We start from the raw sequence: 25,700 nt of genomic DNA, 5'->3' as shown, positions 1-25,700 counted from the left end.
GGTGTTCTATCTGGTTGAGGTCAGGACTCTGTGCAGGCCAGTCAAGTTCTTCCACACCAAACTCACTCATCCATGTCTTTATGGACCTTGCTTTGTGCACTGGTGCACGGTCATGTTGGAATAGGAAGGGGCCGTCCCCAAACTGTTCCCACAAAGTTGGGAACGTGAAATTGTCCAAAATCTCTTGGTCTGCTGAGGCACTAAGAGGCTGAGCCCAACTTCTGAAAAACAACCCCACACAATAATCCCCCCTCCACCAAACTTTACACTTGGCACAATGCAGTCAGACAAGTACCGTTCTCCTGGCAACCGCCAAACCTAGACTTGTCCATAGTATTGATAGATGGAGAAGCATTATTCGTCATTCCAGAGAACACGTCTACACTGCTCTATAGTCTAGTGGCAGTGTGCTTTACAGCACTGCATTCAACGCTTTACATTGCACTTGGTGATTTAAGGCTTGGATGCAGCTGCTCTGCCATGGAAGCCAATTCCATGAAGCTCTCTATGCTGTTCTTGAGCTAATCTGAAGGCCACATGAAGTTTGGAGGTCTGTAGTGATGGACTCTGCATTAAGTTGGTGACATCTGCGCCTCAGCATCCGCTGACCCCACTCTGTGATTTTACGTGGCCTACCACTTCGTGGCTGAGTTGCTGTCATTCCCAATCGTTTCCACTTTGTTATAATACCACTGACAGTTGACTGTGGAATATTTAGTAGCGAGGAAATTTCACGGCTGGACTTGCTGCACAGGTGGCACCTTATCACGGTACCATGCTGGAATTCACTGAGCTCCCTGATACTCTGAAATTCAGTACCAAGAATCACTATTTCATGTCATGAGTGTAATGATTAAGCAGCTTGATTTTTGACATCCATTTGGAGATCTGGACTGGACTGACCCACAGTCCGTAAGGCTGTCAACAGAGCCTTCACTTTTAGAGGGAAGGTAAAATATATTTATAATTGTGTGTCACCAGCATAGCTATGAAAATTTTACTCATAATTCCTGATCACATATCTGGCCTGCACAGAGAGAAAAGTAGTGTTCCTAAAATGGAACCTTGTGGAACTCCAGAGGAGATGGGATTTTGCACAGTATATGAAGTGATGCAACATACATGTGAAAGAACGTACTTACAGATTTGACAGTTTTCTAGTCCTCCTGCCCAACATGATCCATTATAGCAACCTGCGTCACACTGTTTACCTAAAGAAGAGTTCAAGTTTTGCGTCACAATGTTTACCAAAAAAAGAGTTTGTTTCATGTTTTACACTCAACTGAAGCACATTCCTCATGTCTCATGGGTATCTGTTTCAATCCAGTTTGAACTATCAAGCTTGCAACGTATTGTGTAATATGTAGAATTTTAAAGCAGATCAATGTTTTAGTATACATCTTAACAATTTACATATAATCTGCTTCTATATGAGATAAAAAGAAAGTATGCACTTACATTTAGGGTCAGTGCTTCCTTCAATGATCACTGTACTACTGCTCTCCTTGCTCACCATGTCTTGCCATTGAATTGTTTCTATGTTACACAGCCAGCGGTTATGGGCAATGCTTACTCCACCTCTCAGAATCTCTGTGATAAATGAACAAATGAGAAAATGTATTTAGCAGTTGAAGTATTTGATTAGGCTGAATGATTAAAATGAAATGTAGTAGGAACAAACACCTGGCTCAATTATGATTGTACTTGGAATATATATACATATATATGTATTACTGCCTGTCTACATTATTTAGCAGATTTTGTTTGGACTTCTTGATTGCAAGCAATATCTCTTCACCACAAACGTGTGTAGAATTTAATAGAGCAAAATTTTAAATACTTTAAAATTCAGGTTAGACTGACAAATTGACCTCTCTTACCTCTTAAGCTCCGCAGAGGAAGTTCCCTAAGTCCTCTGGGACTGTTGATGTCAATAGTCGAGCTGTTTTTGTCATAATTGGCCATCACTGCCAGCGCAAATTTGCCCTCATAAAGGGAGTGTCCTCGAATTAGACGAAGGTTTTCCAAGGGTATGACATTCACATAATTGATCGCTATCAGCACATAACCACCAACTTCTTCAATGCTCTGTAAATGAAGAATAGTAATCAAGAATATTTCATTCATTCTCCCTAAACACATGCAGTAGTGTAAACATGGTCTAACTCCATTTTCGGGAATTCGGCTTTCTATTCTAGTGTGACGTCATGACGCACCCTGAGGAAAGAGAGGTCATAGTTCTCTCTTATATGGGTGATCTCCAGATTCTTCAGCACCACGGTGCAGTTTCTGTACATCCTCACCAGTGCCTCGTAGTGATCATCTGCTTGGGCCAGAAGACTTAGTTTGTTGTTCGTTCCCTGGCACACTGTTGGAAGAGAAATATGAAAAGAAATCTGTCCTGAAAAATGGCAGAAATATACAGCAATAAAAACAAGTGTCTTTCATAAATAACTAAAACAACGAATGAAGCTCATTTGTAACCTATATTGTCTAGTGTAATCTGGGGTGCGCTGAGAAATTACGCAAGTATGTTGCTTCATTTTGCGATAGTTTTCTATTGTAAATATTTAGTTACTAGTGTTGTGGTCAAAGACTGCTAGAGGCGAGTCTGAATCAAGAGCGAGACCTGGACACATCGATTCCGAGTTGAGACTGAGACATACTAGTATTCAAGTCTGAGTCAAAGCCCAGACCAGGAGTGGCCATGACTGAGACAGAATCGAGGCCAGATCAAGACTTCATTCAGAATATAAAAATAAAAAAGTGAAACATTTTTAGTTTTTAGTTTATTTTCACATTCATTGCCATTCATTATACAACCCCAATTCCAATGAAGTTGGGACGTTGTGTAAAACATAAAACATGTTTTACACAATGTCCCAACTTCATTGGAATTGTGGTTGTACATATCTATTGGAAGCAAATGACGGTTAAGGTTATACTCTGTACCTTCTACTGTACAATGTATTCAGAATCACCACAAAGTCAACTACATATAAATCACCAACATACATCAATTATTATTATTGAACAAAAACACAGTGATAATAACATTCCCGAGCTGCCCTCCAGGGATATTTCAATATTGGAACAAACAAACAATATCCAGTTCAGCCATCATGGAAAGAATCAATTAGATCCTAAACCAGCAGTGATCAGGTTTTCCTTAAGTAGGTGGAGAAAGGACAGTTTTTGTTTGAAGACATTGGTGACCTAACATCAATAATAATGGAAAATATTTGTATCCAGTTATCTCAGACAGAGGCACTGGACTCGCCTTGTCTCGAAAACAATTAAACCTTATCTCTAGACCAAGACAAGACCCCAAATGATGACAAGGCCGAGACCATTTATTATGATCTCAAGATGGTCTACGCCACTGGTAGGTACACATTTAATTGCATAGTGAGTCAATTATAAATTACATTCACATGCAATTTATACTCTGTAATGAAGGCTCAACTCTGCACTACTGACTTTTTTCCATTTGCTTCAATGGCAAGCAAAACAGGAGATAAAAACAGAGGAAAATGTAAAGGATGTTTCTAGACTGTAAAAAACAACTTATCATCTCAATCAAATCATAAAATATCTTCTTTTATCACACAAACTTATTGAAAGAATCCTCTCTTCTGACAGAGCTGTTTCAGCGAGTCACGTACAAGAAAAAATGGATATCAAATTACATCATCGTAATTGATAAGATCATGTTTACATGTTTAACATCATGACGCATGGCACAGTGGGTAGCAGTCCAAAGACATGCCATTAGGCCAATTGGACACGATAAATTGCCCCTAGGTGTGAGAGAATGTCTGGGTGTGTGATGGGTGTCTGACAGGAACCTTGAGTCTCTCATACTGGCCTTGGGCACAGTTTGCATTCAGATATGCAGTGTTCATAGCACACGGCTCAGTTGCCAGTTTTATTCAGATGGATCTTTGTTATTGGGGTTTTGAGTTTGAAGCTTTGAAGAATTTGTTGCTAGATGTTGTTGCACTGTGGCCCATTAGATCCTAGTTCCTCCACTGCATGTTAGCTATAATCCTTAATATAGGTTCCTGTGTTGTGGAAAGTATAAGTACTGCATTCAAATCACATGTGCTCCTCTATGGAAAGCTGCTTGGTTTTTTAATCCATTGTTTATTGTTTTAGGAAAATAGTCATTTTAGCAAAATATGTCAAAGACATGTCAAAAAAAGTCCAAATTTAACTTTTACTAATGTGAGTTGAGTTAGCATGTGAAAAGTCAGCTGGCAGTAGAAACAAATTTCAGATTAAAAAAAAAAAATGTAACCTCTTAAACTCCTTGGAACCACTGGTTGTTCTAAAACACACTTTGTCATATTCTTCAGAATTTTCATAAGCTACATTGAAAAGGTGGGTGTCATATGATGCTGTAACTGTCTTCTCTCCAGTCAAATAGATGGGTGGTGTAATTTTAAACCCTTATAATAAAAGAAGCTGAACTTTTTTTCCTACTAAAAGTCGACCAATTTTTCCACAAATCTGAGCTATAAACTACAAACAGATGGTGTCTCTTCACTGATCTTTTTACTCTGTAAAAATTATTTTTATAAAAAATATAAAAAGAGTGTCTAAGTGTCTTTTTGGCTTTCAGCAGTAAATTGTAAGCATATATCGATATGCGTATGATCATAAAACACATTTTCTGTAAATTTGAGGGGAACGTTTACCAAAAAGTAAAAAATAAATAAAATAAAAATTTGCTGAATAATTTGCCTTATGATTTGGTCACATAAGTTCAGGTGGACAAACCAAAATACACCCTGGAGAATAAGAGATTAATATGAATTGAATTTTTACATTTGGTCCTTTTTACAAATAATAGTACAAAATACTAGCACTAAACCCTTTGAATTGAACTTTTATATAAGGAAAAGTTGGACTGATGAAATGGCTTTCCATACTCTACACACAGTACTTAACAAACTGTTTGGCACTATTGTGATCAGCATCTATGTGGACTAATCTGCTTATGTTAACTTCAAAGAAGGTAATACATTCTTAAGAACAGTTTTTTTTCTCGAATGCTGAAACCACTGCGACAGTTTCAGTAAAAAAATTACAATTCATTAAAAAATATTCGGTGTAAAGTTATATTAATATTAATGCACCTGAATATGTGCCACCCTCTGTGTTAGGTGTCACTGACATTTCCTATAGATCTCACAGAGAAGGCTACAGATTTTCCTCACAAATATTGCACTGGTTATCTCTAGTGTTAGCTTTAGTATTCGCTCACCTGAAAAGGCAACCACTCAGATGTTATTTCATTCTAGTTCTGAGATAAGCTTTTCGACTAATCTCTAAAATCCACATATGGATGTACTTTGTAATGCAAAAATAAATTCTACTTTCCCATTATAAATATTAAACAATAAACTTAAAAGACATGTGTAGGTCACTGGTGGTTTCAAGTAGTAAATAAAATGTCTATATTTGCATTATGAACATGGTGACCCCTGGTTACTATCACTACCACTGAAGTGGTACTTCTCAATCAATGAATTATGCAGAAAATCTGTCACACCTTCTGCCGAGGAGGCCCCTTCTGTCTGTTCCTTTCAGCTAGTAGATTCTGTAGTGTCCATGGACTGTGAAGAGCACTATAACTCCCATGAGTTTGTGTGGATCCTATGTCTCCAGCCTTATCTCTGTCAGCCAATTCTATGCTATACTACCCCTGAGCTCTAATATCTCACCCGTTTGTCATTACACATAATCAGTTAGTATACAAGCCCAGGCTTTAATCTAGTAAATCGTGAAGGATGGTCACCATCTCCCATTGCATAATGAATGTTATTTGAATTGTTGATTATCCATGTATGACCTTTCTTGCTTTTTCCTGACCAGCTTTTTGCCTTTTCCCTTTTGCCCTGTCGAGGTTTTTCCATTTCCGAGTTTGACCCTGGACTGTGATTTGGGCCTCTCTTTATAAGTCTCCTGTTCTGTATATCCTGTTGTCTGGTTTTGACCTTGGACTGCTTTGACCATGATTGTTCTGTGAATCCCTTAACCTGAAGTAAAGCTCTACTTTGGGTTTTTATCTGCGAGCGTCTGATTTGTTCTGAGACCCTGGCAAAATGTTTAGAATTTCACTCTACAATTTATCCAAAATGTTAAAAATCCAGTGATATTCTGGGGGGAAATGTACACCGAATACACTAAGAAAAAAGGGTATTCATTTTCGCCATAGAGAAAAAAAAAGCTCACTCAGATTTCCTGATAACGGGCATGACGCCAACTGCAGAATGACGACATGACTTCAGAGGTCTATTGTATTATGTACCATAGCACGCAAAAGTGCATTTAACCATAAAAGAATGCATTGCTCTTCATGGGGGCTGAGGTACATTTTCAGCATTCTTAAACTGGTTAATCAGCCTTCTGTCAAAGTTCAATGTGGAAACTGCATTGTTTTCAGGTCGTTGGCATGAATAAATGAATATAAATTGGCCTATTCTACTCAATTCTACTATTCTAATCATGTTCATGCTTGCTTGATAGTAGTCAACTTCATGAGTGAGAAAAATACCCAAGACAGGATTCCCTGCATTGCAGCAACACTGACGCAGTGGTGGTGTGTTGGGGTATGTTGTGCTGGTACGAGTTGATCAGACACAGCAGTGCTGCTGAAGTTTTTGAACACCTCAGTGTTACTCCTTGACTGAGAATAGTCTGCCAACCAAAAATATCCAGCCAACAACGTCCTGTTGGCAGTGTCCTGTAACCACTGATGAGGGACTAAAGCAGGAGTGCCTAATCCTGGTCCTGGTGATCTACTACCCTGCAAATGTTCAGCTCCAACCCTAATCTATTACACCTGAATAAGGGCCTTCAAGAGCATCTGAATATTACAGCTTGGTGTGTTGGATTTGAACTCTTCAGAGAGGTCCAGGTCCAGGTTTGAGCACCCCTGGACAAAAGAATGACTAACACAAACTGTGCAGCAACAGATGAACTACTGTCTCTGACTTTACATCTAGAAAGTGGACCAACAAGTTAAATGCACTGTGGTGGTTCTGGTGCTTGAAGAACAGGGTAAAAGGGGGCAACCAAAGTATGCCAAGCAACAGTCTGTAATTGTAGAACTACAAAGTAGACCTCTACGGTAAATGGAGCTGATAAAATGGACAATGAGATTTAAGAGTTAAGGTGTACATGTGGAAAGTTTTCAGAGGGATCATGATACAGTATATGCAGTGGTTATGTACATTACAGTAAATGTAATTAACTGCTTGTGCAGCAATAATAATCATAATAAGCTGGGGAATTCTGAAGATGAACTGCAATTAAAGCGAGAGTTTGGCCAAAAATGTAATTTATACCATTTGACCCTAATTCAAAATGCAGTCAGTCACCTTATTAAATTAGATTCAAGACAGCTGCTACTGCAGTCTGTAGCTATGTGATGTACCTTTGTCCATTTTAGAGATACATCATTCAGTGCACATCATATAGAAAGAGCATAAGTTTAGTGTGGTTTATTGTGTAATACAAAAGTCAGAGACCACCCTACATTAAAAAAGCCAGGTGCTAAGCAAATAGAGAGAGAAACCACACTTTTCAAGAAATTTCTACATCATTTGCTGTAAGTAAAGAAAGTAAAGAAAGCATTTGACTGGTCTGACCAGCGGGAAGGACCAATACTGGGTCGTTATTCAAAGAGTGGGACATACAAATAGGGGAAAAGTAAACCTGCACTTCAAGGTACCACATGGTCAGATATCAAGTGTCTTTTAAAAAACATCAGTACATCGGTTGTTGATCATCACTTGACCTTTACAGTGGCAGGTTCTGTTGTATTGCTTTTCACTGAAATAAACTACCTGTCAGATTGTCAGGGTGTGACCAAAAGCAAAGGAGCACAACAAGGAGTCAATTTAAACATTTATTACCCCTTACAGGGACACAAGGTTCTGGCCAGGCAAAACCACCTTTTTTTTTTTCCTCCCAAAACAGGGCAACATGGCCACTTTTAACAACATGGGTGAAACCATAAACAATCCACAAGGTACCTTCTTCACCAACAGTAACTAACAGATTACATTTAGCTTGATAACGCTGTTTCCCATTTCACAGCACATTCCCAATATACAAACAGTAATGTTACACATTATTCACACAGCTCTCTGAGTACTTCTGGTTTACCCCCTAGAAAGGTTCCAGATAGTCTAGTCCACATTTCCCAGAATTCCAAGCATGTCTATAAAGACATGCTCCGTAAGCCCGCACTCCCTCTTAAGCACCACCCACTGACCCACGCTGCAGACATGGTTCCTGGGGAACAAACAAAGAAGGCGGTAAAACCACTAACACACTTAGTGGGCCATCACACAGATCTCAATCCCAGTCCTGCCAGCCCTACACCCTGCACATTTTTTGTATTTTGTCTTATCTAGCACAAATTATGAGGAGCGTGGAGATGCCAGGACTGCAACTTGGAACCCCTATGATTTAAAGAACGCTTCGATAATGACAAGAGAAAAAGAAAGCACGGTAGATTCATGTAATATCATAAGCCTATCAACGATTCCAGTATAAATATGCTGCCAACAGTGTAATTTTTAAATGTAGGGCAGGCCAGAGCTTAATTTACAAAGTATGTTGCATGTAATGCTCATAACTTCATCACTACTAGTCACAACACACGAGCATTTTCCTTCCTGGAGAATCTCTGTAGAGAATGCTGAGGCTGTCATGACGTGCAAAGAGTCCAACTCCTCAAAGTAAACACAAACTCAGGGCGAGCCTCCTCTCTGAAAACAAAAAAGTGCCCTCTTGTATTGCCCTTTTAGATGCCCTTCCAAGAGACCAAACACGATGAAGTGCCCTTGGAAAGAAAAAAAAAAACACCAGTGAAGAAAACGACATTCAGCGCCCTACAGTCTCCCCTACACCCTGTCCTCTAGGCAGGCTTTCCTGAAGTGGGTGCCATGACAACAGTCTAGGGGAGCCTCTAAATACTTTGATAAGATTCTGAAGTTGCCTCTCAAATCCTACTTGCATTCAAAACACACATATAACTGCTAACAATTATTTGCAAGGGGCAAATATGATTATTAGATTGTTAGGTTAACTTTTCTTGATTCAATTCTTTTTTATTTTTTAGCTCCTGCCCATCAAACAGCCTGAGTCCGCCACTGACCCTGAAAGTAAATATCCAAAAAGCAGACAATGGTACTACACAGGTCTCAAACCTTTAGAGCCACAAGCCTCCAAAATATAGCGTGGTCAGTCATACCACAGTCCATTTCTGTTCCCACATAATGCACAAAGGTACAGCGCAGATCAGCCACAAACACGATGCATCTGACCAGCAGGGGTAACAGGGGCAGCATTAGCACTTGAGCTCTGGCAAAGCAAAGATATTTGGTGCTTCCAACAGACATGCAGGAAAAGTTAATGCTTTATAACTATATGTTTATATGAGTTTTACAGTCAGTCCTAAAATATTTCAATTTAACTCCCTGTCTTTCAATATTCCTGGGCAGTTAGCATGCCAGCATGTTAGCTTTCTTCTGAAATTTCCTACTCAAATGACCATTTTCTGGCAAAATTAATTGAATTTCCCTTCATCTCTGTGGGATACCAGTGCTCGAGTAATTGGAGCATGGTAGTCCAGACACTTAAAAAAATATGGTTTTTCAAGGGTTCTTTAGTAAAGGTTCTGTAACTCATGGTTCTACATAGAAAACAATTCTATGTAGAACCATGAGTTACAGAACCATTTCATGCTTCTAAGCTGCTTATCCTTCTGGGCCGTGGGGGGAACAGGAGCCGATCCATGCAGTCATTGAGTGGAAGTCCATACACCAGTCCATCGCAGGGCAGACAGGCACACACACACACACACACACACACACACACACACACACACACACACACACACACAGACTTAGAGGTAATTTAGCATGTCTGTTCATTTGAATAAACAAACAAACAAACAAATGAGGTGAAGATACCCCAAAACAATCCAGCAATGAGCTGGTCTGAGCTCTGGATCACCCAGTCAATGCCCTGCTACATTGCTTTCAGAGTGTCAAAGCATCAATGTTGATTCAACTGTCTGTATTTGTCCGAAACAAGTTCAACAGAAGTCAATGCGTCTGATCAATGACTCTCGTTACCCAGTTTATTCGGTTTGGTTAGCGGGAGCACAAATGAAGAAAAATGTTCAGTTTTTGCATTTAGGTCACTGCTCGGTGGTGGTCTAGTGGCTAGGATTTGAAGATCACACCGCCACAGCCTGGGTTTGCTTCCTGGTCAGGGAAGTTTCTGGGGCAGTCATGGGCTAGAGGTTAGGGAACCGGAAGGTTGCTGGTTTGTTCCCCTGAGCTGACAGTACATGACTGAAGCGCCTTTGAGCAAGGCACCTAACCCCTGGGTGCTGTGCGCAGGATTGCTTTGGGCAAGTGTGCTCACTGCCCCCTAGTGTGTGTGCATTCATTATTGTGTATGTGGTGTTTCACTAGCTGGATGGGTTAAATGTGAAGGTGATATTTCACCGTTGTGGGACCAGCTTGACTGTAAAATTCTATTGTGGGTAATATCTAATTATATGACAACCAACCTTGTTTTTATAAAATGATGAAGTAATTAAATGATTAAATGAACTTGGCACAGTTCCTCCTCTATGGACCTGTTATACTACATTTTTACATTTTTTTCTTTGTGTGGGCCTCCAGGTTCAGCATGATCATCTTACCCTTACGAAATCCAACTGCACAAAATGCATGATCATACTGGTACGTTGTTACAGTGCCTGAAACCACACCAGATGAGCAAATGCTGCAAGACCTCACTGTCTGTAGCTTAACATACTTATAAAGACAAACAGACGCAAACAAATGAAACTCTGTCCACTGCGGTCATGCTTTCTTAATATAAAATGTTCCTCTGAGAATCAAAACATTTGACTCACAACCCAAAAAATCTTTGCCAACATACTTAAGAATCAACCCCACTGTCTTATGATATGATGACAGACAAAGTGGTAAGGGTCAAGAATAGAAAGAGAAATCAAGTGAGATTAAACACACAAAAAACAAAACAAAACAAAAAATAAAACATGAAATGGGCAGCAGCATAAGAGAATAGTGTGCATTCTGCTGGGATTCAGCTGCTGTGCCCTGGGGTAGAGCCAAGGCAGGAGGATGTGACTGAACAGGTTGGTCTTAAAAAAAAAAAAACACCTAATGGGAACATCTCTCACATTCCACCGTGACATGCTCCCATTCTAGACTTTAGGAAATAACAGCACGAGTATAGCAGCATCGGGGTTGTTTCCATGTAAATTCGAATGCACTGAATTGAATATGTTTCATAGCACCACAAATACCAAAGTAAACTTTTGTGGAAATTTCTTGATGCTTTTTGCTTTTCATTCTTTACTTTTTTTTATTCTGTATCCCTCATTTCCATTGCTGCAGGTCCAGAATATGTTTAGAACTGAATCCTGCTGTAAAATTTAGCCGGAGGCTACTGCTGGATCAAAGTGCTGTTAAGTGGTGTTGTTTTTACCTCCTTCTCAAGGTCACAAATAACCTAATTGGCAGTTTTCACAAGATTGTGAACTATGTTTGCCTCTAATGCAACTTGCTTCTTAATCGCCTCAAGGCCTCTCTCTCTCTCTCTCTCTCTCTCTCTCTCTCTCTATCTGATCTCTTGAGTAATTTACTTTGGGGGAAAGGTTGATTTGTTTATCCATGAACTGTTGTGCACCGTGTTTTAGCATATAGCCTAAGTATTTACTTGACACTGCTCTAGCAGGAATTCTAACTGACAGCTTTCAACAAAATTCAATGCATACAGCCATACTGACCTCAAGCTAAATGATTGTTTGCAATCAAACTTAAAAGATCATTTGCAATCATGATTGATTGCAAAAAGACTGTTTTCTTTTTCTTTCTCTCTTTTATTTGTTTGTGTGGGGTCGAGGACATTAGTGGGAGTGGGATTAGTGGGATTTCCAGTTTTTGCATTCAGGTCAGTGCTTGGTGGTGGTCTAGTGGCTAGGATCTGGCAATCTCACCGCCACAGCCCGGGTTCGATTCCTGGTCTGGGAAGTTTCTGGGTCATGGGCTAGAGGTTAGGGAACTGGAAGGTTGCTGGTTTGCTCCCCTGAGCTGACAGTACATGACTGAAGGCACCTAACCCCCAACTGCTCCCCGGGAGCTGTGCATAGGACTGCTCTCGGCAAGTGTGCTCACTGCCCTCTTGTGTGTGTGCATTCTCTAGTGTGTATGTGGTGTTTCACTCGATGGACGGGTTAAATGTGGAGGTGAAATTTCACTGTTGTGGGACTAGTAATCTATCACTGGCTCTAAACTGTACATAGGCAAAACTACCTCTAACCAAAGTCACACATCTGAAACATAAGTCCACACAACAGCCTGGCTGCTCACTTAAATGGTAAGTTTAGAACACTAGTAACATCTACCTCTGGTAGTTATAGTGTGAGCATGGCTAGAACCGTATCTGTAGTAGTTCAACAGTTCAATTTGAATGACCTACTGGAGCTGCTACACATGAGCTTGCCAGTTTCCCATGAGGATGGAATACAGATTTGCATTACGGGCATTCCCATTCAACACTCACGAACTGAGCTTCCACCACTACAGAGCATACTGCAGAAATGTTTCTTTAATTTAAAAAAGGAAGCTGGTAGCCTTAAATTTCTTGAGTTTGTTGAATATACACACACTATGTAAGCCACTTCTTCCTGGGTTGTGGGGGTTGCTGGAGTTTACCCCAGTACTCATTGGGTGGAAGGCAGGAAACACCCTGGACAGGCCACCAGTCCATCACAGGGCCGACACACAGACATATACATTCCCACACACACTTACACCTAGGGGCAATTTAGTGTCTCCAGTAGGCCTGACTCCACGTCTTTGGATTGTGGCAGGAAAACCCACGCAGACAGAGGGTGAACTGCCTGGGAATCAACCCCAAGTTCACTTGCTGTGAACTACCCACTGCACCACCATGCCGCCACGTTACCACGACAACTTTAACTTAATACCTGATATTTTTAGAGTGAACATCTTACACCATTACCATCTCTTGTGGTTTACGCTGGTTTACACCAGTAAGATGTATCGGCTGCAGCCAAGCACTTGCTATTACAGGCCATTTGCAGTTTTCATCCACCACAAGGTGCTTGGGCCACACTGACAAAGTATCTTACATTCTGATCTGATGCTATAAGTTAAATGGATTTAATGAAAATTGACATACAAATTGGGATTAATATAATCGGATTAAAATTGCCCTTGCACTAAAACCTGAAACTTTTTTTTTTCAGAAGTATCAGCACGTAGAATTGGAGTCTTCTGCGTGATGGGTCATTCTACAGAAGCATCCACTTTTCTGTCTCTTCACAGGTGTCACTGGCGTTACACAGAAGAAAGCTGACACCAGTGACAGTAACACCAGTGACATCTTTAATGAAAAATGCATTTTGCACATTTTTTTCCACAATTACCTAAGAATAAAGGTCATAGCAATGACTTCAACTAAAAGCTTCATAAGAAATCATGAGCTAAATGTAGAAATTTTGGATAACTGTAGAAGCCACAGTGGACTCAACATGTGCTTCTCTTCACAGATCTTCAGAAAAAAGGTAAAAGAAACTGAAGTGATGTCATCAGTGTGATTTTTTTTGAGACTTTCTGTTATGCAGTAACACCAGTGACACGACTCCTGGAGATCACAACTTTCAATATATTGACAGTTGTTCTTTTTCATGTCATTTAATTCATATAATCCATATTTATGTATAGAAAAACCATGTTCTTTGCTTAAAATATGGCCTCAGCCTTTACATGACTATGGCGACAAGCACCTCTGCGGATCGAGAAGGTGTAATTGTTCAACTAACTTATTGTTTTTTATCTTAAAATATAAATTAATTGTAACCCTAACAGGTTTTTATTTAGTGTAATATATCTGTAACCGCTAGGGGCCCAGAAATGGACGTTTTTGTAGAATGATCCTGCTGTTTTCTGTCATTATATGCAAGATGCATGATGCTTCCATCATTTTTGGTTGCACTGTAGTAGTGTCTGAGCAGGAATGCAGCCATCAGCACACATTCATAAGAGAATTCATGCATTGTTCTCACTAGAAAGAGTGAGAATTTTGTTCATTTACAGAATAAAGAAAAGGTAGCTTTTAACTGGAGTAACATTGCTATACTTTTAGCTCCCAAAAGATGGTTCTGCAGTCAGGGTTGCCAGATTGTTTCTATATTTTCCAGCCAAAAATTGTTCAAGATGCACAAAAAATGCAAAAGTACGCACAAACTTTAAGGTTTTTTCAATAATAATAATATTAGATAAATCAGCCTTTATCAAACATGACATCAATAATAAACTTCTTGGAATGATGATGTCTTGCATTGGTAAATGAGCACATAGGTATGCAAGCTGAGCCTAGACCGCGAGGTCTGTTGTTTATTTAGATGTGTTTACCGCATCAACAAAGAGCTCTAAGCTTTTTATGTCATGATTAAGAATCCCAGTCAAACATCACCTGAGAAAATATGTATGGAAATCAACACAACATAATTTGCTTAGTGGCGATCAAACTACACACAACTGTACACATGCTGATATTAGGTCAGAAGAATGTTGTAGAGGCTTTTTAAACAGTAAAACTGTAAATAGTCTGAGTAACAAATGGATACACATGCATGTAGAAGCATTCTCCCAGCAGCAGTGTATGTCTAGGTTTACTGTTGTCACCCACAATAAGAGGCATGTGAATGAACTGCAGACTAACCAAATTGTAGCAAATCAAATTTGCAGTGTCTTAAATCCAATGAAGATGCCTCACGTTGAAGTTTTCTACGCAGACAACAGACAAAGAGTGAATTAAATAAGATTAACGAAATCATTATTTTGAATTCTTCATCAGAAACAACTGATCTCATAATCACAGTTTACCCCCCCAGAACGAGAAGTTAACATGTTTAGGAAGATGATTTAATGGCTTGCTCTTACAGAAGCACTCATATGTACCTGAGACGTTTGCCTCGGGGGGAATGATTTGATCAAAACTGGTATTTTAACAACAGTTTTATCCTGACATTTTATCTACAAGGAATTCTGGACTGATACTGTGTAAGCAGCACTTTGTGCGTGGATTAATCTATTTGTGAAGTGCATGTAAGGCTAATGGTGTCTTGTGATTGCAGTGTATTTTTGTTCACATGGAAGACAGTAGATGCTTTCTTCTTTTCTGCTTCTAATCTACACAAAATACATGTTCGCTTAAGCCAATGACACCTCAAAAAAATGAAAAAGGTGTGAATAAAAACTTCCATACGGTTAATTTCCGCTCTAAAAATGTTCACAAAAATGGCCTTAAAATGAAATTTTCCATCTTCCTCTTGATAAACAGCCTTTGCATCAAACGTAACAGTGCAGTTTAGGTTAAAGTTTGGAAAGTTGGCACAGATTGGAATGAGCCATAACCCAGGCTTACATCTACAACTCCAATGCAATACAGAACTAGTGAGAAGAAGTGTTTTTTAAATGGCTTAATATCCAAAGTCATCTTAGAAGTAAAAAGGCTTGAAACCATACTAATCAATCTCTATATAAGACACAAGTCTGTTCAACAACTAGCTCAGCAGACAGCTAGGCTTTCCCAATAACATGTAGAAATGGTGCTTTACAGGGCCATTCCGGCCTAAAACTAATGCTGTTGGCGTGACATATTTTCTTTCATCATCAAGGCTCACTCACTACAGTGACCAGCCTACATGATGCAAATACATCATTCAACCATTGGGATTCTCTCCAGTGTTCAACCAACCCTGACTTCTAGCCTAGCCGCTGATCTACTGGCTAATAATCACAATCAAAGCAAGCATTAGTACACCGCTTACTTCAGTCATAGAATGAGATTCTCAATCAAACACATAAATCAACTGAAGAATACCTATGTGGTTTAGCTGGATGTGGACAATGTAAAGAGTCAAATCCTAAAGCCTTGGCATGATAGATATTTCTCTCACCCATCACATGGGAGACTGGGGTTTGATTCCCTGTCCAGACAGTCTGTGAGCTTCTTATCTCTATGAATAAACATGTCTCTATATTGCTGCTGTCGGGACAAAACCTCATATCTCCATTTTTGGTGTTTTTCAGGTTTTGACAGAATTCGAAAAATGCCTTTCGTTCCTTATGTTGTGCGTAAAATTCATGATAAGCGGACCAACAAAAATGTCCCAAAATCACTTGGAAAAACGTCTGGTTCCATTGACTTACATTAAAAGTAAAGTAAGTTTTTTCCTTCTCCTGTAAAGTTAGCATTTTGGAGATACAAGGTTGTTCCGACAACAGCGATATGCAGATAAATATGCTGAACTATAAAAATACCTAATGGTTAGAAATTATTGGGCTGGACGTTACTGGACGTTAATTTGGCCCTGAAAATGATGAGCACTTCACATCAAAATAATACCGAAGAGATATGAAACCTGGTATATCTAACAAACTGGTATATCTAACAAAGCAGACTGTGAGGACACTAAACAGTAATTCTAGCTTTTTATTAAGCACAAAATAAACACATGCCTAAGAAAAAGAGCCAAACTGAGGGATCTATATATTAACTAGCATGCTAACTGTAACTTTTAGCTTGTTGTCCTCCTCATCTGATAATAAAATGAGTCATTTTATTCATTCAAGTAATCCATTATAAACTAACGCATTTGCAATAGAATACGTGGCTTGTTACCCATCTAGCTTCACTCATTTGGCAGCTAACCGGAAAAAAATATCATACAGGAGAAAAACCCACCCCAAAACAGCTGCAATTTTTCAGTAGTTCAAGATATATCAACAGGGGAGGGGGGTTCCCAAGTATTTAACCCAGAAAATCTCACCCTCAATACTACTTTATAGAATTACAGTCCTTGAGCAAGCTGCAGGTTTGTGTCTGGCATCTGATTATTAAAGTAAAAAGTCTTAAAAGCTTTTTAATATCTGACATAATTAAGCACTGACCAAGAAATTCAGTTTCACATTCAGACCCAATTTTACAGAGACAGCATAATATAGAGGCTTGTCTGCGCCCTTCCCCTGGGAAATAAAAGCATTTAGTAGGAATAGGAATCAATGAAGAATTTCATATTCCTGAACAAATCAATAACAGATGAGGATTAAAAGGGTAACAAACACTGTATCAATATTTACCACATAGAGTGAATGTTTAGTGCATTTACTCTGTCGCTGTAAATTGATTACTGAATTTTCTGCACAATTTATCCCACGGCTGCTTCAGGCTAAGTGGTAGAGACCATATATAGCCCACAGAGAAAGAAATGACTCATTATAGGCAGGTATGTTTACTAAAATCTTAGGCCATACAAATACACACACACATTTTCTAAGCCGCTTCTCCCTCAGGGTCACGGGGTCTACACAAATAAATAAATATAAATAAATATAAACAGTATAAAAAGCCCTCACCAATTCACCCATGTATTCATTTTTTAATTTTGGCATACACATCGAAATGTGACATTCATTTCATCAAATTCAATTGAATTTGCAAAAGCATTGCTTGCTTGCTGTCTAGTAACCACGTAGGCTCAGGTTTAATAGCTTATAACTGTTTCAGCATTTCTGTATTTCATGCTTAAGAAGCTATATTTACATGATTTATGAGGCTTTAGGGGAAACTAACAAAAGATGTATTTATCACAATTTTTGACAAATCAGGAATGGTGTACTTTGCTCAGGCAAAACAAAAATAAAACAGTAAAAAAATCAGTAATTCATTATAAATTAAATTCATAATAAAATGAATGTATGGATGAATGAATGGATGATGTACCAGGACATATTACAGGACAGTTACATCTCATCAGCCCACAAAGGAGAGAAGATGGTAGTTCCAACAAGACAAGGACCACAAACATACAAGCAAAGCAACCTAAGACTGCTTTCTAAAAAAGATGAAAAGGCTTGCATGGCCTAGCCAATTTCTTGATATGTCCAACAGAGGGACCCTCATAATTGGGGAATTGAAGAGGGTTTACCAAGAGAAATGGGCCAAAATTGCTGCAAAAAGCTAATTAGATCTAGATATATCAAAGCTGTAATTGCCAGCAACCACTTTGCAAGTACTACTGTTATTGATTTGAGGCATTAGAATGCTTTTTTCCTATCAATTTCATTTTTTAAGCATATCTTTTTTTTAATACTTATAAATGTGTGCTTTTTTGTTTATATTTACAAGCACAAAATGTGTGTAAATTCACTATATATATAGCTGCTGTCAGAACAAAACATTGTATCTCCAAAATGGAAGGAAAAAACCTACTTCACTTTTAATGTAGTTAATGGAACCAGAATTTTTTACATGTCATTTTGGGTCATTTCTTCTGGTGCAATCATCATGAGTTACGAGGTTTTGTTCCGACAGCAATGATCTCTCTCTCTCTCTCTCTCTCTCTCTCTCTCTATATATATATCTATATATATATATATATACACATACACACACACACACACACACAGTATCTCACAAAAGTGAGTACACCCCTCATATATCTCATATATCTGAAATTATTTTATTATATCTTTCATGGGACAGTTATTTTCAGAGGACAGTAAATCTATCCTGCTGTACACTGACTACTTTAAGTTATATCCAAGTTTCATTTCTATACTGCTGTCCCATGAAAAGATATAATAAAACATCTGCAGAAATGTGAGGGGTACACTCACTTTTGTGAGATACTGTAGATATATTTGGAAGTATATTACAAGGTATCTGACTACTTGTTTCCCCTCACTGTAGCAGGCAAGTACATGATTTGGCCCAATAGCCAAGCAAATGGCAAAAATAGGCACTCACTCACTAATCATGCTGTAATATTACTGGCTTACAAGAGAAAGTAAAAATGCCACTCAATCTAAAAAAGCAGCAGTGGACGAACACTCGAATGCATTTCACAGCAACCACTAGGCTAAAGCACTGTAGCATAAATCTGTCAGAGCTAACTAAAGAATTTGCATTACACAAACACGTCTCTGTTTTCCTCCCCCTTCAATGTGGACGTGACAGATCTTCAAAGGGAGATAAAGGGAGACCTGTAGAGAACTGAAGAACAAATTCTCTGAACCTCCCCTTTAGGAATCCTAATGACACTTTCCTGCTAATGAATTTCCTAAGCTAGCCACAATGTTTAGCAAAGTGCTGAGCCCATCTGGGAGCAGCCTACATGTATAAGCAGTTGTTCAAAAAAATGAAACTGAACAAATGAAAACAGATTAATGCTCACTAGTGACCAACTTTGTGCTATGCTGAGGGCTGGAACTGCAGTGGATATTATGCTAGATATTCAAGAGCTAGTAAAAAAGAAGCCTTGCCAAGTGTCTTAATTTTTAAAAGGTAAAAACCTGTTTATTAGCTACAAATGGCTGGTTTCAGTAGCTTCCATAAACAGTTTTGTATTCTTTTTATACAACCCCACACCATAATCCCCCCTCCACCAAACTTTACACTTGGCACAACGCAGTCAGACAATTACTGTTCTCCTGGCAACCACCAAACCCAGACTCATCCATTGGATTACCAGACGGAGAAGGGTGGTTTGTCACTCCAGAGAACCTGACTCCACTGCTTTTTACACCACTGCATTCGACGCTTTGCATTGCGCTTGGTTATATGTAAGGCTTGGATGCAGCTGCTTGGCCTTGGAAACCCATTCCATGAAGCTCTCTACACTGTTCTTGGGCTAATCTGAAGGCCACATGAAGTTTGCAGTCTGAGCAATTGACTCTGCAGAAAGTTGGCGACCTCTGCGCACTATGTCCCTCCTCCTGCTGACCCCACTCTGTCATTTTATGTGGCTTACCACTTCGTGGCTGAGCTGCTGTCATTCCCAATCACTTCCACTTTGTTACAATACCACTGACAGTTGACTGTGGAATATTTAGTAGCGAGGAAATTTCCCGACTTGTGGCACAGGTAGCATCCTATCACGGTACCAGGCTGGAATTCACTGAGCTCCTGAGAGCAACCCCTTCTTTTACAAATGTTTGCAGAAGCAGTCTGCAGGTCTAGGTGCTTGGTTTTATACACCTGTGGACATGGAAGTGATTGGAACACCTGAATCCAATGATTTGGATGGGTGAGTGAATACTTTTGGCAACATTGTGTAGCAAGAGATGTCCAAATTGTGCTATTAGCTCTCTCCTGGCCTTCAGTTGCCCCACAGCATTACTTGAGCCCTACATAGCTGGTGGAATTGGCAACATCCTGACTGATACAATCTCTGAAGAACTGTACTGAAAAAAAACATGATGTAAAAATTATACATATCACTGTTGTCAGAAGAAAACCTCGAATCTTTTTTCGTTATGCAGTTTTTGACATAATTTGAAAATGCCTGTTGTTTTTTACATTGCGTGTAAATTTCATGATAAATGGACCTAAAGAAATGGTCCAAAATGACTTGATCTGGAGGTTAGGGAACCAGCTGACAGTACGTGACTGAGGTGTCCTTGAGCAAGACACCTAACCCCCGGGCGCTGAGGATAGGGCTGCCCACTGCTCTGGGCAAGGGTGCTCACTGCCCCTTAGTGTGTATGTGGTGTTTCACTTCACAGATGGGTTAAATGCAGAGGTGAAATTTCCCTGATGTGGGACTAATAAAGGTCTCTTAATCTTTAAAAGTAAAGTAGGTTTTTTTCTTCTCCTGTAAATTGACCATTCTAGAGATAAAAGGTTTTCTTCCGACAACAGCAATATACATACTTCATTTAAGGAGGAAAACCAGCAGACACTCCACTTTAACTGATATAACTGAAGCATATTCTGAGCAGGGATCTACTAGATGTATCTGCCCTGTCCATAACAACCTGGGCTGGGTTTTCTAAAAGCATCTTAGCACAAAGATGATTTTTTCAGAGGATAGTACGTTGAAGAGACACTGAAAAGTCAGGTAGTTTTGATGAACATCCTGGGTGAGTAAACAAGCTATGATGATGATGATGCATAGCACACATGTGTTTTGTACATTTTGAAATCGGTACAGCTGGTTTTGGTTACATTGTTGCTGTTGTGAAGCCATCATGCTGTTTGCCAGCGGACTACGTAATCACTATTCTTGATAAAAAAACATGATAAAATAAAGGAAAATGCTATTTAGTTTACCATTCAAGCCCCCTCAAAAAAGATGACAAAAAAATACACTCTAGCAAACACACACACTAAGGGACAGTGAACACACTTGCCCAGAGAGGTGGGCAGCCCTATCCGCAGCACCCAGGGAGCTTCCATTCACCAGCCAGGTTCCCTAACCTCCAGCCCATGGCTGCCCCCTATATAGTCATTACACTATACTACACTTTATTACTATAGTATACTCTATTATATGATGCTATAATCCATTCTCTTGACCATCTACTTTTACTCACCCCTACACTGCTATCATTTGCAAGAGCCAGCTGTCTAGGATTAAAACTAGAATTACAACTAGAATTTAACCCTGAATGCCAGTGATAGATAATTGCCATTATCACTCAGTACCAGTGTCTAAAGTTAATTTTATATATATTTTTATATTGATAACACTACAAAAAATCATTTCTGGGCATGGATGATGAACAGATGTAAACAGATTGTTCATAACATATCAAAATACAAAACCTCTATGTAAAGCAGTGAAAAAAACTGTCTCTACTGGAAAAAGTACTAACGTATGTTATCTTCTTGTACAGTTATGGTAAAATATACAATACAGAAGAAGATTCCAGCCCCTCAGAAATCCTCTGCAATGGTTGCTCTGTGAATATATACGACATGATGCTTATTTTGTCAAACTATCAAGAGAGAATCAGAGTCAGGGCCAGACTGTACATGTCTGAGTGCTGATCATGAATAATGATAAAACGCTGGCACAGTTGCAAATTCACATTAGAGTATACTAGACAAACAGGGCCAGTTTCCTGGACATGGAAAAGCCTAGTCTTGGACTAACTAGTTGGACTTGGACTAACTGCAGTGAGAAAGGTGAATCAGCAGTAAGAATTTTGCTTAGTTTAGGCATAATATTAATCTGGGTCCGGGAAAATGCATCAAGTTGGGACAGGAGCGTGCTTACCTTACATCACCTTTCCTTTTAATAACATTTAGGCACTGAAGACAACAATTGATCTTGTTTTGACTGTAGATATTTTTGCCATTGTTTTCTTATACAATTCTTCATCTGAGGAAAAGTACAAGCCCTTCACGATGCGCCACATATCATGAAGCGTCAACTGAAGACAGGTCTGGACTGCAGGCAAGCCGGTCTAGCACCCACACTCTGATTACGCAGCCATGCTATTGTAACATGTACAGAATGTGTCTTCATATTGTTATGTTGCAATAAGCATGGACCTCACCCCCCTCTCCCGAAAAAGCGAAGAAAAAAAAAAAGCTTCTAGAAGGAAGCATAATTTGCTTCAAAATCTGTATATATCTTTTAGTGATAAAGGTACCTTCACAGATGTGTAAAGTACCCCTGCCATGGGCACAAATACACCCTCATACCATGACAAACCCTTTTGACAAACGTTTTGACCTTTTACACTGGTAACAATATTAACCGTCCTTTCTTTCTTTGGCCTGGAGAACACAATGTCCATTTATGTAAGTAAACAATCTCAAATGATGACCTGTTTTCCGATGTGCATCAGTCTATATCAAATAAGCTCGAGCCCCAAGAAGGTGGCAGCATTTCTTGCCACTGACAGCACTTAAATTTCACTCTTTAAAATAAAGGGTCTGTAACAGGTTTTTTGTGTTATGCAACAGAAGAACTTTTACATTAGGTTCTCTAGGATACCCAACTGATTCTTCTATGGCCAAATGTGGCCCGCGCGTCCAAGTCTTTTTCAGAGGGTGCATTTTTGAAGCAGTGTATGCTGAAGGTCTGTGAGCAGGTAAATAAATAAAAAAGCAGGTAGTGCTGTCGCCTCACAGCAAGGAGGACCTGGGTTCGATTCCCCGGCCGGGCGGTCCTCTCTGTGTGGATTTTGCATGTTCTCCCTGTGTCTGCGTGGGTGTCCTCCGGGTTCTCCGGTTTCCTCCCACAGTCCAAAGACATGCAGTCAGGCCAATTGGACATGCTAAATTGCCCTTAGGTGTGAGTGACTGTCTGTGTCTGTCTGTCTGTCTGCCCTGCGATGGACTGGCGACCTGTCCAGGGTGTATCCTGCCTTCCGCCCGAAGACTGCTGGGATAGGCTCCAGCACCCCCACGCGACCCTGATGGAGAAGCGGCTTAGAAAATGGATGGATGGATGGACTACTTTATATGTGTAGCAGTGTATTCAGTGTTTACGTGTTTATGTGTTAGGTTTATGTGTTTATGTGTTAGGTTTGTGTTTTTGCAGACAAATGTTTACTGTAATCAAACCATCTGTCATTAAGTGTTTGTATGACCTCTGCAAGGATGCGTGCAGCCAATTGTTTTTTGTAAAATGCCACATCTGTTACACATGTTCTTTGCAGCTCACAGTTGTTGGCTGTATTGTTATTCTGCCCCTTTCAACTACGACAAAGTTTTGAGTTAGTTAATGTGATAACTTGTGTTTGATGATAGTTTTCTTTATTCACTTGGAGAGTTTGATCGTTGACTGACGGAGTAATATGAGTTTCTTAATCTGACAAATTAACAGGATTTATGTTATGTTAACAGAGCACCAAGCAAACATATGTTTACATCTATGCAAATATTTATAAGTTGAATAAGCAAATAAAGTCAGAGTTATTTAACATTAAGAAGTACTTACATTTATCCTAGATTACATTTGGTTACATTTAGTTACATTTATACTGCCTTACACTTACATCTGGCCCTTTGAGGGCAACCATTATGCTGATGTGGCCCTCTGTGAAAATGAGTTTGTATCACACAAAGAACTTTTTGTGCCTGTTAGTTAATTCTAGCAATGTCATGTCTTGGAACTTAATGTGTTAGTAAACACTTGTTCTACTCTTTTGCCAAGATAAAAATGAATAAATAAAAAAATGACTTTAAATGGCCTTTTAAGCTCACCTGAGGAATTAGCCTCTTTCCATGCCCATAATGGCTCAAAATCCCACATAGCCTAAGCTTGTCAACCTTCAGAGATGGCGTGCCATCTGATTTAAGGTGCTCTGCCCTCAGTAATATCTTACTGCCATCTCCCCTTTCCTTTCCTTGTAGTTCAGACTACACATGCTTATGGTTTTACGTTCTATATGAACAGTTGTGATGTGTGGCGTCTATTAAAGTGAATAATATAGCGTGCAGTTCAGAATTAGCGTTCATTCTCAATGCCTGCTGTTTCTGCTACTAAATAAAAACGTACTCACTCACCGTGGCCCTGTATAAAACGCAGCAGCGGACTGAGGGAGACTACAGGAGCGTTTTTAACTCCTTTTTTCTATCGACTTGTACATAAACGGGAACGAATAAGCGAATAGAACCGTTCCCTCGCTGTGCCCGCACTCAAAGTTGAGCTAAGTCAGCGTACTCACCCTTTCTCTCAGATGCGGCACTGCACAGCAGGCTTAACAGGGCGACGTGGAAGACTCCTAGAATTCCAGGTAACATTTTCCAAGCGAACTTTCTTCTTATCTTCTTGCAAAAAAAAAAAAAAAAAAAACCTTTTCAACGTTATTTTGTACACCGTTCTGCTGTTGTAGTTCGCAGCCGTGGTTTGGGGGTGGCAACAGCCCCGTGTACGTCCTGTCGAGTATGCACGGTAGATAAGCTCAGGCTACTTGTCAGGGCAGCTGTGACGTGTGTGAGCTACAGAGGTGCGAGCTGTAGGTTAGGTTGCTGACGGACAAGCCTAGTGTAGCCTAACATGGCCAAACAGGAGGTTAGCCCACTGTTATCACCGCTTCAGCACCGCCAGCTTTCTTTTCATGTGTTGTTCAGCTGCTGCAGCACAGAGTCGAACTAATTCAGCATGTCTTTTCAGCAGTGAGGAGACGGGTCTGCTCTGAGGTGAACCTACAGAAGCGCGTAACAGAAAAATACCCAGTGCTTAGCATAAAGCGTTCTCTCTATATGCTCCTTCAGCTGGACATGGACACTGTTGGACGCTTTACACACAAAAAGATGGTTCTTCAAGGGTTCTTTAGTAAAGGTGAAGATTCTGACCCATTTCAAGCTCATATGCTCCTTTGCATGGTGAAAGGGTCCTTCAGGTTGAGGGGGAATGTGTTGTACATGGTTCTATAGGGAGCCTTCTAAAAATGGCTCTAGGTAGCACCAAAAAGGGTTCTTCTGTTGTTACAGTACTCTTACTGTTCCTAAATGGTTCTTCAGTAAAGGGAATGGTTCAATTTAGAACCATGTGTTCTGTATAGAACCATTTCATGCCCAAATAGTTGTTTACATGGTGACGTGGTTCTGCAGATTGATGGACAATGTGTTGCATGTGGTTCTAAACAGAAATGGTTCCATGGTCTTAGAAAACGTGGTTCTTCAAAGGTTCTTTAGTAAACGGACCATTAACACTCAAAGAACCCTATGCATGATTGAACGGTTCTTTGCAGCGTGATAGGGTTCCTAAGATGAATGTGCTTTAGAGGATTCTATGTAAAACCTTTTTTAAAAGGATTCCATACAGCACAAACGCGGGTTCTTTTGTTGTTCCAGGCTTG

At 39.6% G+C, this 25,700-nt stretch overlaps 1 protein-coding gene across 2 annotated transcripts in view; it reads right to left on the bottom strand.

The window, feature by feature from the left end:
* Positions 1-24,887, bottom strand: part of LOC108443684 (epidermal growth factor receptor-like) — a 51,890-nt gene extending 27,003 nt beyond the window's left edge. The window contains exons 1-5 of one of the 2 annotated variants that reach the window (XR_001859167.2): positions 24,564-24,887; positions 2,217-2,368; positions 1,881-2,088; positions 1,459-1,590; positions 1,143-1,211 (exon numbers count right to left, since the gene is read on the bottom strand). Coding sequence is in view for 1 of the 2 variants with exons in the window: in XM_017724485.2 (XP_017579974.2) it covers positions 1,143-1,211; positions 1,459-1,590; positions 1,881-2,088; positions 2,217-2,368; positions 24,564-24,639 (637 nt within the window). In the remaining variant the exon portion in view is untranslated. The remainder of the gene's footprint in view (positions 1-1,142; positions 1,212-1,458; positions 1,591-1,880; positions 2,089-2,216; positions 2,369-24,563) is intronic. The other variant, XM_017724485.2, reaches the window with a different exon arrangement.
* Between the last annotated feature and the right edge of the window lie 813 nt (positions 24,888-25,700).

Source organism: Pygocentrus nattereri, chromosome 3 (genome assembly GCF_015220715.1).
Source record: "Pygocentrus nattereri isolate fPygNat1 chromosome 3, fPygNat1.pri, whole genome shotgun sequence".
NCBI classification, from domain to species: Eukaryota; Metazoa; Chordata; class Actinopteri; order Characiformes; family Serrasalmidae; genus Pygocentrus; species Pygocentrus nattereri.
The sequence above is the reverse complement of the archived record's forward strand: the minus strand, read 5'-3'. Positions and strand labels throughout refer to the sequence as shown.